The following is a 13,739-nucleotide window of genomic DNA, read 5'->3' on the forward strand; positions in this document are numbered from 1 at the left end:
ACAGCATGGGACACCAGGAGAACGGGTACTTACATTGAACAACATGGGACACCAGGAGAACGGGTACTTACATAGAACAGCATAGGACACCAGGAGAACGGGTACTTACATTGAACAGCATGGGACACCAGGAGAACGGGTACTTACATTGAACAACATGGGACACCAGGAGAACGGGTACTTACATTGAACAACATGGGACACCAGGAGAACGGGTACTTACATTGAACAACATGGGACACCAGGAGAACGGGTACTTACATTGAACAACATGGGACACCAGGAGAACGGGTACTTACATTGAACAGCATAGGACGCCAGGAGTGCAGCAGTGTTGTGCGGACAGGGCAGTCTGTGGGACACAAACCACAAACACATAAGTCACCACATGTGTGTCAGTGTGCTGGCCCGGTAGAATCAGTGTTAGTCCACTAGAACAGTGTGTGTCAGCGTGCTGGCCTGGTAGAATCAGTGTTAGTCCACTAGAACAGTGTGTCAGTGTGCTGGCCTGGTAGAATCAGTGTTAGTCCATGAGAACAGTGTGTGTCAGCGTGCTGGCCTGGTAGAATCAGTGTTAGTCCACTAGAACAGTGTGTCAGTGTGCTGGCCTGGTAGAATCAGTGTTAGCCCACTAGAACACTGTCAGCGTGCTGGCCTGGTAGAATCAGTGTTAGTCCACTAAAACAGTGTGTGTCAGCGTGCTGGCCCGGTAGAATCAGTGTTAGCCCACTAGAACAGTGTGTCAGCGTGCTGGCCCGGTAGAATCAGTGTTAGTCCACTAGAACAGTGTGTCAGCGTGCTGGCCTGGTAGAATCAGTGTTAGTCCACTAGAACAGTGTGTCAGCGTGCTGGCCTGGTAGAATCAGTGTTAGCCCACTAGAACAGTGTGTGTCAGCGTGCTGGCCCGGTAGAATCAGTGTTAGTCCACTAGAACAGTGTGTGTCAGTGTGCTGGCCCGGTAGAATCAGTGTTAGCCCACTAGAACAGTGTGTCAGCGTGCTGGCCCGGTAGAATCAGTGTTAGTCCACTAGAACAGTGTGTGTCAGCGTGCTGGCCTGGTAGAATCAGTGTTAGTCCACTAGAACAGTGTGTCAGTGTGCTGGCCTGGTAGAATCAGTGTTAGTCCATGAGAACAGTGTGTGTCAGTGTGCTGGCCTGGTAGAATCAGTGTTAGTCCATGAGAACAGTGTGTGTCAGCGTGCTGGCCTGGTAGAATCAGCGTTAGTCCACTAGAACACTGTGTCAGCGTGCTGGCCTGGTAGAATCAGTGTTAGTCCTCTAGAACACTGTGTCAGCGTGCTGGCCTGGTAGAATCAGTGTTAGCCCACTAGAACAGTGTGTGTCAGCGTGCTGGCCCGGTAGAATCAGTGTTAGTCCACTAGAACAGTGTGTGTCAGTGTGCTGGCCCGGTAGAATCAGTGTTAGCCCACTAGAACAGTGTGTCAGCGTGCTGGCCCGGTAGAATCAGTGTTAGTCCACTAGAACAGTGTGTGTCAGCGTGCTGGCCTGGTAGAATCAGTGTTAGTCCACTAGAACAGTGTGTCAGTGTGCTGGCCTGGTAGAATCCGTGTTAGTCCACTAGAACACTGTGTCAGCGTGCTGGCCTGTTAGAATCAGTGTTAGTCCACTAGAGCACTGTGTCAGTGTGCTGGCCTGTTAGAATCAGTGTTAGCCCACTAGAACAGTGTGTGTCAGCGTGCTGGCCCGGTAGAATCAGTGTTAGTCCACTAGAACAGTGTGTGTCAGCGTGCTGGCCCGGTAGAATCAGTGTTAGCCCACTAGAAGTGTGTCAGCGTGCTGGCCCGGTAGAATCAGTGTTAGTCCACTAGAACAGTGTGTGTCAGCGTGCTGGCCTGGTAGAATCAGTGTTAGTCCACTAGAACAGTGTGTCAGTGTGCTGGCCCGGTAGAATCAGTGTTAGCCCACTAGAACAGTGTGTCAGTGTGCTGGCCTGGTAGAATCCGTGTTAGTCCACTAGAACACTGTGTCAGCGTGCTGGCCTGTTAGAATCAGTGTTAGTCCACTAGAGCACTGTGTCAGTGTGCTGGCCTGTTAGAATCAGTGTTAGCCCACTAGAACAGTGTGTGTCAGTGTGCTGGCCTGGTAGAATCCGTGTTAGTCCACTAGAACACTGTGTCAGCGTGCTGGCCTGTTAGAATCAGTGTTAGTCCACTAGAGCACTGTGTCAGTGTGCTGGCCTGTTAGAATCAGTGTTAGCCCACTAGAACAGTGTGTGTCAGCGTGCTGGCCCGGTAGAATCAGTGTTAGTCCACTAGAACAGTGTGTGTCAGCGTGCTGGCCCGGTAGAATCAGTGTTAGCCCACTAGAAGTGTGTCAGCGTGCTGGCCCGGTAGAATCAGTGTTAGTCCACTAGAACAGTGTGTGTCAGCGTGCTGGCCTGGTAGAATCAGTGTTAGTCCACTAGAACAGTGTGTCAGTGTGCTGGCCCGGTAGAATCAGTGTTAGCCCACTAGAACAGTGTGTCAGCGTGCTGGCCCGGTAGAATCAGTGTTAGTCCACTAGAACAGTGTGTGTCAGCGTGCTGGCCTGGTAGAATCAGTGTTAGTCCACTAGAACAGTGTGTCAGTGTGCTGGCCTGGTAGAATCAGTGTTAGTCCATGAGAACAGTGTGTGTCAGCGTGCTGGCCTGGTAGAATCAGTGTTAGCCCACTAGAACACTGTGTCAGCGTGCTGGCCTGGTAGAATCAGTGTTAGTCCACTAAAACAGTGTGTGTCAGCGTGCTGGCCCGGTAGAATCAGTGTTAGCCCACTAGAACAGTGTGTCAGCGTGCTGGCCCGGTAGAATCAGTGTTAGTCCACTAGAACAGTGTGTCAGCGTGCTGGCCTGGTAGAATCAGTGTTAGTCCATGAGAACAGTGTGTGTCAGCGTGCTGGCCTGGTAGAATCAGTGTTAGTCCTCTAGAACACTGTGTCAGCGTGCTGGCCTGGTAGAATCAGTGTTAGCCCACTAGAACAGTGTGTGTCAGCGTGCTGGCCCGGTAGAATCAGTGTTAGTCCACTAGAACAGTGTGTGTCAGTGTGCTGGCCCGGTAGAATCAGTGTTAGCCCACTAGAACAGTGTGTCAGCGTGCTGGCCCGGTAGAATCAGTGTTAGTCCACTAGAACAGTGTGTGTCAGCGTGCTGGCCTGGTAGAATCAGTGTTAGTCCACTAGAACAGTGTGTCAGTGTGCTGGCCTGGTAGAATCAGTGTTAGTCCATGAGAACAGTGTGTGTCAGCGTGCTGGCCTGGTAGAATCAGTGTTAGTCCACTAGAACAGTGTGTCAGTGTGCTGGCCTGGTAGAATCAGTGTTAGCCCACTAGAACACTGTGTCAGCGTGCTGGCCTGGTAGAATCAGTGTTAGCCCACTAGAACAGTGTGTCAGCGTGCTGGCCCGGTAGAATCAGTGTTAGCCCACTAGAACAGTGTGTCAGCGTGCTGGCCCGGTAGAATCAGTGTTAGTCCACTAGAACAGTGTGTCAGCGTGCTGGCCTGGTAGAATCAGTGTTAGTCCACTAGAACAGTGTGTCAGCGTGCTGGCCCGGTAGAATCAGTGTTAGTCCACTAGAACAGTGTGTCAGTGTGCTGGCCTGGTAGAATCAGTGTTAGTCCACTAGAACAGTGTGTCAGCGTGCTGGCCTGGTAGAATCAGTGTTAGTCCACTAGAACAGTGTGTCAGCGTGCTGGCCCGGTAGAATCAGAGTTAGCCCACTAGAACAGTGTGTGTCAGCGTGCTGGCCCGGTAGAATCAGTGTTAGCCCACTAGAACAGTGTGTGTCAGCGTGCTGGCCTGGTAGAATCAGTGTTAGTCAGCGTGCTGGCCCGGTAGAATCAATGTTAGCCCACTAGAACAGTGTGTGTCAGCGTGCTGGCCCGGTAGAATCAGTGTTAGTCCACTAGAACAGCGTGTGTCAGCGTGCTGGCCTGGTAGAATCAGTGTTAGCCCACTAGAACAGCGTGTGTCAGCGTGCTGGCCCGGTAGAATCAGTGTTAGTCCACTAGAACAGTGTGTGTCAGCGTGCTGGCCCGGTAGAATCAGTGTTAGCCCACTAGAACAGTGTGTGTCAGCGTGCTGGCCCGGTAGAATCAGTGTTAGTCCACTAGAACAGTGTGTGTCAGCGTGCTGGCCCGGTAGAATCAGTGTTAGCCGACGAGAACAGTGTGTGAGTGTGCTGCTGAACCTGTGTAAATAAGAACAGCCAACTGAACTAACCTTCCAGTCAGGATGTCCTGTTTGAGCTGGAGGAAATACTGGTACCTACAGGGAATAAGGAGAGCAGTTACACCAACAACAATGTGATACAGATGTCTCTGTGATTATGGACCAGAGGACATAATGTACAGTACACTAGAAAAAGCAGCTGGACCAGACCCACTCACATGGAGCTTCTCCCTGCTCATTGCTTAGGCAACATTTCTATGACTTAACTTGTAGCCTGTTGTTTTTGTGTATAACTAATACTGAATGAATCTCGTCATAGTGTAAGAGCTCACCAGCACTGTTGTTGTGTGCCGTCGGGAATCGATAATGCACATCCAAAACAGATCCATGCCTCTGCATCGTAGACATGCATAGTGGTTTACTCACTTAATAAGGCTGGCTGAGCAATATCATGCTTGAGTGGTGCATGGATTGAATAAATAACACTGGAGTATCCAGTTGACTGTAACTCTGTTTTCAATGACCATGGATGGACACCCTTGCAATAGGGGCTGACAGCATCCATGGCATGCTATTCACATTTATGTCTAGCTGTGAGCCAGGCGGCCAGCAGTAGAATTACCAAGCTGATCCTAGTCTTAGACTAAGTTGTTGCGAACTCTCAACCCCAGACCTACTCCTAACCCGTTTACTGTAGTCTTCTCCATTTGTAGAATGATTACCTGAGGGCTTTTAGCAAGTGCTAATACAGGGTAATTAATCTCCTTATATGGGCATGACATGGCAGGTTGTAATAGTAATAACACTAATGACTAAAGACAAATGACAAGAGATACCAACATTTACACAAAACAGTACATTACAGAGAGACAATAGCTACATCAATCTACAAGCACACATCCACCAACCTCAATGGAAGTGTTTCCATGGAGACCAGGAAGGGTTGCCATATTTTCACGAAGTGGTTGAATTTATTTGTTAAAGCATAGGCAATCTTCTCCATATGAATATACATTCATTTCAGAGAGCCGTCTTGTAATTGGAAGAGGGGCATCTGATTTCCATGTCAGTGCAACACATTTCAGAGAGCCGTCTTGTAATTGGGAGAGGGGCATCTGATTTCCATGTCAGTGCAACACATTTTCTTGCAGTGGCAAGAGTGAATTCTGTAAATTTGATTTTAAAGTTATTCCTCAAAATTCACATTTGTGAAGTTACCCAGAAGGAATATTTCAGGGTCAAGAGGGAACGGGACCTTCATAATAAAAGGCAAGGGAGTCACAAACATCATGCCAGAAGGCTGGTCATTTAGTACACTGCCAAGTTGTTCCACATTTAAAACACATTTCTGATATTTTAGGGTGTAACCTCTGAGGTGTCAGATAGAGTTGGTGGAGGAAGCTGTAATGTAGAAGTCTATATCTAGAGTTGATGCTCGCTGACACACTATTGTGGTATAGGTCCAATCATAGACCCTTATCAATTGTAGGATTCAAATAGAATTCCCATCGCTCTCTTGACTTATGTACATATGGTTTTGGGCATTGTTGCATTAGCAATGAGTACACTCTGGATATAAATATGTGTAGGTCATTGTTATCATTGTTCAAAACTTGATAGGTTTGGTAGTCATATCTCAAAGTGCTTCTGAGAAACTTTCTTAACTATAAATAATAAAATAAATGATTATTGGATAAATGGTATTTATCTTTAAGTTGCTCAAATGACATACACTTGAAGTCGGAAATTTACATACACCTTAGCCAAATACATTTAAACTCAGTTTTTCACAATTCCTGACATTTAATCCTAGTAAAATTACGTTTTTAGGTCAGTTAGGATCACCACTTCATTTTAAGAATGTGAAATCTCAGAATAATAGTAGAGAGAATGATTTATTTCAGCTTTTATTGCTTTCATCACATTGCCAGTGGGTCAGAAGTTTACATACACTCAATTAGTGTTTGGTAGCATCGCCTTTAAATTGTTTAACTTGGGTCAAATGTTTCTGGTAGCCTTCCACAAGCTTCCCACAATAAGTTGGGTGAATTTTGGCCCGTTACTCCTGACAGAGCTGGTGTCACCGAGTCAGGTTTGTAGGCCTCCTTGCTCGCACACACTTTTTCAGTTCTGCCCACAAATTTTCTATAGGATTGAGGTCAAGGTTCTGTGATGGCCACTCCAATATCTTGACTGTGTTGTCCTTAAAGCCATTTTGCCATGACTTTGGAAGTATGTTTGGGGTGATTGTCCATTTGGAAGACCCATTTTCGACCAAGCTTTAACTTCCTGACTGATGTCTTGAGATGTTTCTTCAAAATATCCACAAAATGTTCCAATCTCATGATGCCATCTATTTGGTGAAGTGCACCAGTCCCTCCTGCAGCAAAGCACCCCCACAACATGATGCTGCCACCCCTGTGCTTCATGGTTGGGATGGTGTCCTTCGGCTTGCAAGCCTCCCCCTTTTTCCTCCAAACATAAATGGTCATTATGGCCAAACAGTTCTATTTTTCTTTCATCAGAGCAGAGAACATTTCTCCAAAAAGTACGATCTTTGTTCCCATGTGCAGTTGTAAACCGTAGTCGCTTTTTTTAATGGCGGTTTTGGAGCAGTGGCTTCTTCCTTGCTGAGCAACCTTTCAGTGGCCTTCCTGCCCCTCTCTCTCCCTCCCTCAGACTGGCCTTCCTGCCCCTCTCTCTCCCTCCCTAGAGCTGGCCTTCCTGCCCCTCTCCCTCCCTAGCGCTGGCCTTCCTGCCCCTCTCCCTCCCTTGAGCTGACCTTCCTGCCCCTCTCCCTTCCTAGCGCTGGCCTTCCTGCCCCTCTCTCTCCCTCCCTAGCGCTGGCCTTCCTGCCCCTCTCTCTCCCTCCCTAGCGCTGGCCTTCCTGCCCCTCTCTCTCCCTCCCTAGCGCTGGCCTTCCTGCCCCTCTCTCTCCCTCCCTAGCGCTGGCCTTCCTGCCCCTCTCCCTCCCTCCCTAGCGCTGGCCTTCCTGCCCCTCTCCCTCCCTAGTGCTGGCCTTCCTGCCCCTCTCCCTCCCTAGAGCTGACCTTCCTTCTCCTCTCCCTCCCTAGAGCTGGCCTTCCTGCCCCTCTCCCTCCCTAGCACTGGCCTGCCTGCTCTTTCACTTTGCTAATGATGCATGCGTGTGTCCAGTCTGTTGCCTGGAGAATATCCTAGTTCAATCATGGGACCGATGTCGCCGGGATACAGAGGTATTTTCGGGCCAGTCTTGCGAGCACGACTCTTCAGTACTCTTCGTTGCTGAGTGGGTGGGGCTGTTTTTGTCTCGTAATATGAAATTACAGTAGGCTACTGGTAGCCTGTAAAGATTACCCTTTTCAGATATAATGGAATGGAAAGCGCCTCGGCTACAACATGTTTGTTTGTCTGTTAGGGTAAGGCTACACTACGGCTTTTTAAATGTCGACACAAAACTTTCTCTGGAGATATGAATGGCATTTTAGTTGTCTGTAAAGTAATGCTGCTTCTGAAGTGGGTCTAACTTCCATCACTAGGCGACCAGAACTGTCAATCAAATCATCTCAAACTGCTTCGCACAGCCTGCCTGCAGAACACTCTCTCCTAAAAAAGTGAAGTTATTTTAAATACCGTGACTTACCAAGACATTTAGTAGATAGAAAGTACATCTAGCTACACTACCATAAAAAAACAACACAGCAGCACATGTTTCTTGTGGTCAGAGAAAGAATAGAACATATGCCGGAGCAGAACTCTACCGTCTGAAAAGGTACAGGCCCTTCTGAAGCCTTCATAAATTGTTATCAGTGGTCGCTATTGACACGTTACTGTAGCTGCATTCCATGTCTGTAAAGGGTTGTAGTTGATATAACGTCATTGCATGGTCATACATACGTAGTAGGACCATTATTCTACATTTTGAATTGACGTGGAATTTTGGCAGATTAAACATGAAGCAAAATGTTCCATTTCTAATTAGTATCCTTACCTAGTGTACTCTTCCTGAAGTTTATTAGGGTCGGTCACAAAGAACTTCACTCTGAAGCTCAGATTATGAGGCGATCCCCCTGTAAACGCACAATGAGAGAGATTATTGTATCTACACTTAAAAAGAACCACTTCCTAGTTCATCCATCTACTGAAGGTTCACCTACGTTTAAGTTGCTTCCTGATGGGTTTGTTTGGATCCAGCCATCTCTGTAAAAGATAAATGAGGAGAAACTCAATGACACCACAGCATTTCCTCAGCAGCCGTGTTCATTCTCAATTATTCACAAGTCAGCCCCCTCCACCTCTCACTCTCCGTTTTCTAGTTAGGAAATGCAGGCTGGGCCGTGATGATCTGTAGCTAGTAACAGTGCATTCAGAAAGTATTCAGAACCCATTACTTTTTACACATTTTGTCACATTAAAGCCGTATTCTAAAATGCATTAAATAGAAACAAATCCTCAATCTACACACAATACCCCATAATGACAAAGAAAAAACAGGTTTAGAAATGTTTGCAAATGCAAACAAAAATAATGAAATAGCTTATTTACATAGACCCTTTGCTATGAGACTCGAAATTGAGCTAAGGTGCATCCTGTTTCCATTGATCATCCTTGAGATTCTTTGACAACTTGGAGTCCACCTGTGGTAAATTCAATTGACCGGACATGATTTAGAAAAGCACACACCTGTCTATATAAGGTCCCACAGTTGACAGTGCATGTCAGAGCAAAAACCAAGCCATGAGGTCTAAGGAATTGTCCGTAGAGCTCCAAGACAGGATTGTGTCAAGGCACAGATCTGGGGAAGGGCACCAAAACATTTCTGCAGCATTGAAAGTCCCAGAACACAGGGGCCACCAAGACTTTTCTTAGAGCTGGTCGCCCAGCCAAACTGAACAATCGGGGGAGAAGGGCTTTGGTCAGGGAGGTGACCAAGTATCCGATGATCACTCTGAAAGAGCTCCGGAGTTCCTCTGTGGAGATGGGAGAATCTTCCAAAAGGACAACCATCTCCGCAGTACTCCACCAATCAGACCTTTATGGTACAGTGGCCAGACAATAGCCACTCCTCAATAAAAAGGCACACAACAGCCCACTTGGAGTTTGCTAAAAGGCACCTAAAGGACTCTGACCAAGAGAAACAAGATTATCTGGTCTGCTGAAACCAAGATTGAACTCTTTGGCCTGAATGGTAAGCGTCAAGTCTGGAGGAAACCAGGCACCGCTCATCACCTGGCTAATACCATCCCTACGGTGAAGCATGGTGGTGGTAGAATTATACTGTGGGGATGTTTTTCAGTGGCAGGGACTGGGAGACTAGTCAGGATCGAGGGAAAGGTGAGCAGTAAATAGAGATTCTTGATGAGAACCTCGTCTAGAGCGCTCAGGACATCAGCCTGGGGAAAAGGTTCACTTCCTAACAGTCTCTGAAAGTCCTTGAGTGGTCCAGGCAGAGCTCGGACTTGAACCCGATCGAACATCTCTGGAGAGACCTGAAAATAGATGTGCAATGACGCTCCCCATCCAACATGACAGACCTTGAGAGGATCTGCAGAGAATAAATGGAAGAAACTCCCCAAATACAGGTGTGCCAAGCTTGTAGCATCATACTCAAGAAGACTCAAGTCTGTAATCGCTGCAAAATGTACTTTAACAAAGTACGGAGTAAATACAACTCACCACCTGGATTCCGTCTTATGTAGCAACATTTGAATTTCTGTTATTTACATTGGATAAATTAGAGACTCATAGCTACAAAATGGTTTTTCATACACTGCATTTGAGGAAACAATGGGAAAGTAATTCTGCTTTGAAAGTTGATTAAATTGTAAACTCACTATTGAGAAAATGTTTTGGTACTACTATTGGAGAGCCCTTCTTTGTCTACACCCATTCAGCATTGTTCACACACTGATCCGTGCGTCCTGTACTAATTGTCCAGCTACTTCCAGACATCTAAGAGAGAGAGAACAGCTCACTGAACATTACTCACCCTATAGTTCCATCTGTGGTTTCGAGTTCAGAGTGCACACTGGACGTTCTGGCCAATAAGTAAGTAGGGTTGTTCCGAAGGCTCTGACCACACAACTACAGTCAAGCACCCACGCTAACTGGCAAACATTGGCTTGCTACTTCCAGACACATAATGAGAGAACACCCCACTCTGACTATTTTACTCACCCTAGCAGAGCTGGTTAGGCTTTTTTCATGTTATCCAGAGTGTTGGTGACTGTACCTGTGCGACTGGCAACAATTGAATTACGCTTTGTTGCCAAATTTACTGAATACGGACATATTCAAAGGGTGTTTTGTTAAGAAATGTAGCTTGATAGCTAGCTAGGTAAACAATCAATCCCAACGCATGACGTTAGTTAGCGAGCCAGCCAGCTAACATTAGCTAGCTAGCTAACAGTACACTAACTTTAAATGAAAATACTTTGTCAAAATTAGAGTGGAGTCTTTTGTTAAGACATGTTTTGTTAAGATATTGTTTTGCTAGCTAGCAAGCAAAACAATGGACCATAATGGACCAACATGACATTACTACCCTACATGAATCTGCAGGTACCTAACCAGCAGGTTCAACGGCTATAACTTGTCAAGCAAATGCGTCTGAGATACGAAGAATAAGATCACACGTTAGCTAGCGACCCAGCAGGTTAACGTTAGCTAGCTAACAGTACACTTGAAATGAAACCACTTTGTCAAAATTAGAAAAGTGTAATATCTGAAAATGTTACCAGTATGCATCAAGCCTTATTCTAAAATGGTAAGGTGGAGGTGATATGATCCTTGACTAGTATCTCAAAGCACTTCATGATGACAGAAGTGAGTGCTACGGGGCGGTAGTCATTTAGTTAATTTATCTTTGCCTTCTTGGGAACAGGAACAATGGTGGACATCTTGAAGTATGTGGGGACAGAAGACTGTGATCGGGAGCTATATAATATTTCCGTGAACACACCTGCCATCTGGTCTGTGCATGCTCTGAGAACGCAGCTGGGGATGAAGTCTGGGCTGGCAGTTTAGTTTGTTGAGTATGTTTGGAAGCGAGACGTTGTCCGTGACGTGGCTAGTTTTATTTTTGTAGTCCGTGATTGTCTGTAGACCTTGCCACATACGTCTCGTGTCTGAGCTGTTGAATTGCGAATTGAATTGTTTATTTTCGGCCATATTCCCAGTCCTCTTACCATGGTTAAACAATGGTTCGCACTTTCAGGTTTGCGCGAATGCCACCATCGATCCACGGTTTCTGGTTAGGTTAGGTTTTAATAGTCACATTGAGTACAACATCTCTAATGCACTTCCTTATACACTCACTCACCAAGTCAGCGTATAGATCAATGCTATTCTCTGAGGCTGCCCGGAACATTTCCCAGCCTGCGTGATCAAAACAATCTTCAAGTGTGGATTCCGATTGGTCAGACCAGCGTTGAATGGTTCTAGTCACCGGTACGTCATGTTTGAGTTTCTGCCTATAAGACGGTAGGAGCAAGATAGAGTCGTGATCGGATTTGCCGAAGGGAGGGCCATGTATGCATCACGGAAGTTAGAGTAGCAGTAATCGAGTGTATTGTATGCGCGACTGCTGCAATCAATATGCTGGTAGAATATAGGTAGCCTTGTTCTCAGATGTGCTTTGTTAAAATCCCCAGCTACAATAAATGCAGCCTCAGGATATATGGTTTCCAGGTTACATAAAGTCCAGTGAAGTTCCTTGAGAGCCGCCATGGTGTCTGCTTGAGGGGGTATATACACAACTGTGTCGATAATTGACAAGAATTATCTTGGGAGATAATATGGCCGGCTTTTGATTGTAAGGAATTCTAGGTCGGGTGAGCAGAAGGACTTGAGTTCCTGTATGTTGTTATGATTACCCCATAAGTCGTTAATCATGAAGCATACACCACCACCCTTATTCTTCCCAGAGAGGTATTTATCTCTGTCGGCACGATGCATGAAGAAGCCCGGTGGCTGAACCGACTCCGACAACGTTTCCCGAGAAAGACATGTTTCCGTGAAACAGAGAATGTTACAATCTCTGATGTCTCTCTGAAAGGGAACCCTTGCTCTAATTTCATCTACCTTGTTGTCAAAAGACTGAACATTGGTGAGTAATATACTCTGAAGCGGTGGGCGTTGTACACGCCTACGGAGCCTGACCAGGAGGCCGCTCCGTCTGCCTATTCCTTCGGCAACGTTGATTTGGGTCGACCGCTGGGATAAGATCGCATGTCCTGGGTGGTGGTCCGAACAAAGGATCCGAGTCGGGAAAGTCGTATTCCTGGTCGTAATGTTGTTAAGTTGACGTCGCGCTTATATCCAATAGTTCTTCCCAGCTCTATGTAATAACGCTTAGGATTTTCTGGGGTGACAATGTAAGAATTAATACATGAAAAAAACAAAATTCTGCATAGTTTCCTTAGGACTCGAAGCGAGGCAACCATCAGCTGTGTTGTAGTATAGTGTGCAGTGGCAGGCAATGTCCCATTAACATACAGGCTTCCAACATGACTTAGGCTAACAGATGGATTGTACAACAGGTTATGTAGAAGAATAACTCCCTATTTTATCCCTCTCCACCCCTTCCATTTCTCACAGCAACACACTTGTCTGAAGACTAAATTCACCACAGAGAGTTACATTTAGGCGAGAGCAGGAAAAGGCTGTCCTCAAGTGAAAAACTTGATGGAGATGGACAGTAGTGAACGAGACAGTGTTGACTGAAGTGTAAAAAGGTGTTTTGCCATCAAGAGTCTGACCTTGGCACCTACCGGGCTGTCGGAGGAGTCGTCGGACAGATGCAGGCCGAAGTAATCCCTCTCTGTCAGCTCCAGGTGTTTAAACACTTCCTCCAGTAAGACCTGACCCTGGTTGTGCTTCTGTAGAGAGAGGGGCAGGGGGGTAGAGAGGGGGGGGAGAAAGGGACAGGGGGTGAGAAAGAGGGGGCGAGAAAAGAACAAATTATTTGTGTCTCCTAGCAAACTCTCCTCAAGTCTCCATGGCAGCCAGGTCTGAGTAGCTGCTACCTATCACTGACCGTCTCCCATAGCACAGTCACACCAGGGACACAGTGACAACCACTTGTCTCCCTTCTGCCCCTCCCACTCTCCCATGTGACACACTGCAGTGCTGTGCCAGTGAGGGGATGGTGTTGACACGGTGCTCCACAGAGGTAAGTCCATGTCACAGCCCCAGGCCAGTTCTAAGCCACAGGGAGCAGACTGGCAGCTCTGGGCTGCTGACAGAGTGGGGAAACACAGCCTCTCCCCACGTACACTATGTTTAGCCTCAACCCTCAGTTAGATGACACCAAATCAAATCAAATTTGGGTTGGTCACATACACACGTGTTTGGCAGATGTGTATCGAAATGCTTGTGTCTCTATCTCCGACAGTGCAGTAATATCTAACAGTTTCACAACATATACCCAAAACACACGTAAATCTAAGCAAGGAATGGATTAAGAATATATATACATACATAGATACATGTCAGAGCGGCATTGGACTAAGATAGTGGCATAGAGACATAGAGACAGAGAGAGAGAGTGAGTGGATGATTGACGACTCGGCAGACAAGGCCATACAAACAGTCTTTG

The 13,739-nt window shown here is 46.6% G+C and overlaps 1 protein-coding gene across 3 annotated transcripts in view; it reads right to left on the reverse strand.

Annotated features, from left to right (window-relative positions):
• LOC115119548 (tyrosine-protein phosphatase non-receptor type 4-like) overlaps positions 1-13,739 on the reverse strand; it is a 132,839-nt gene that overhangs the window by 60,496 nt on the left and 58,604 nt on the right. For 2 of the 3 annotated variants that reach the window (XM_065019039.1, XM_065019040.1), the window contains exons 3-7: positions 12,901-13,020; positions 8,299-8,341; positions 8,133-8,211; positions 4,214-4,258; positions 300-352 (exon numbers count right to left, since the gene is read on the reverse strand). In XM_065019039.1, coding sequence (XP_064875111.1) covers positions 300-352; positions 4,214-4,258; positions 8,133-8,211; positions 8,299-8,341; positions 12,901-13,020 — 340 coding nt within the window. The remainder of the gene's footprint in view (positions 1-299; positions 353-4,213; positions 4,259-8,132; positions 8,212-8,298; positions 8,342-12,900; positions 13,021-13,739) is intronic. The other variant, XM_065019041.1, reaches the window with a different exon arrangement.

Source organism: Oncorhynchus nerka, linkage group LG1, assembly GCF_034236695.1.
Source record: "Oncorhynchus nerka isolate Pitt River linkage group LG1, Oner_Uvic_2.0, whole genome shotgun sequence".
Taxonomy (NCBI): domain Eukaryota; kingdom Metazoa; phylum Chordata; class Actinopteri; order Salmoniformes; family Salmonidae; genus Oncorhynchus; species Oncorhynchus nerka.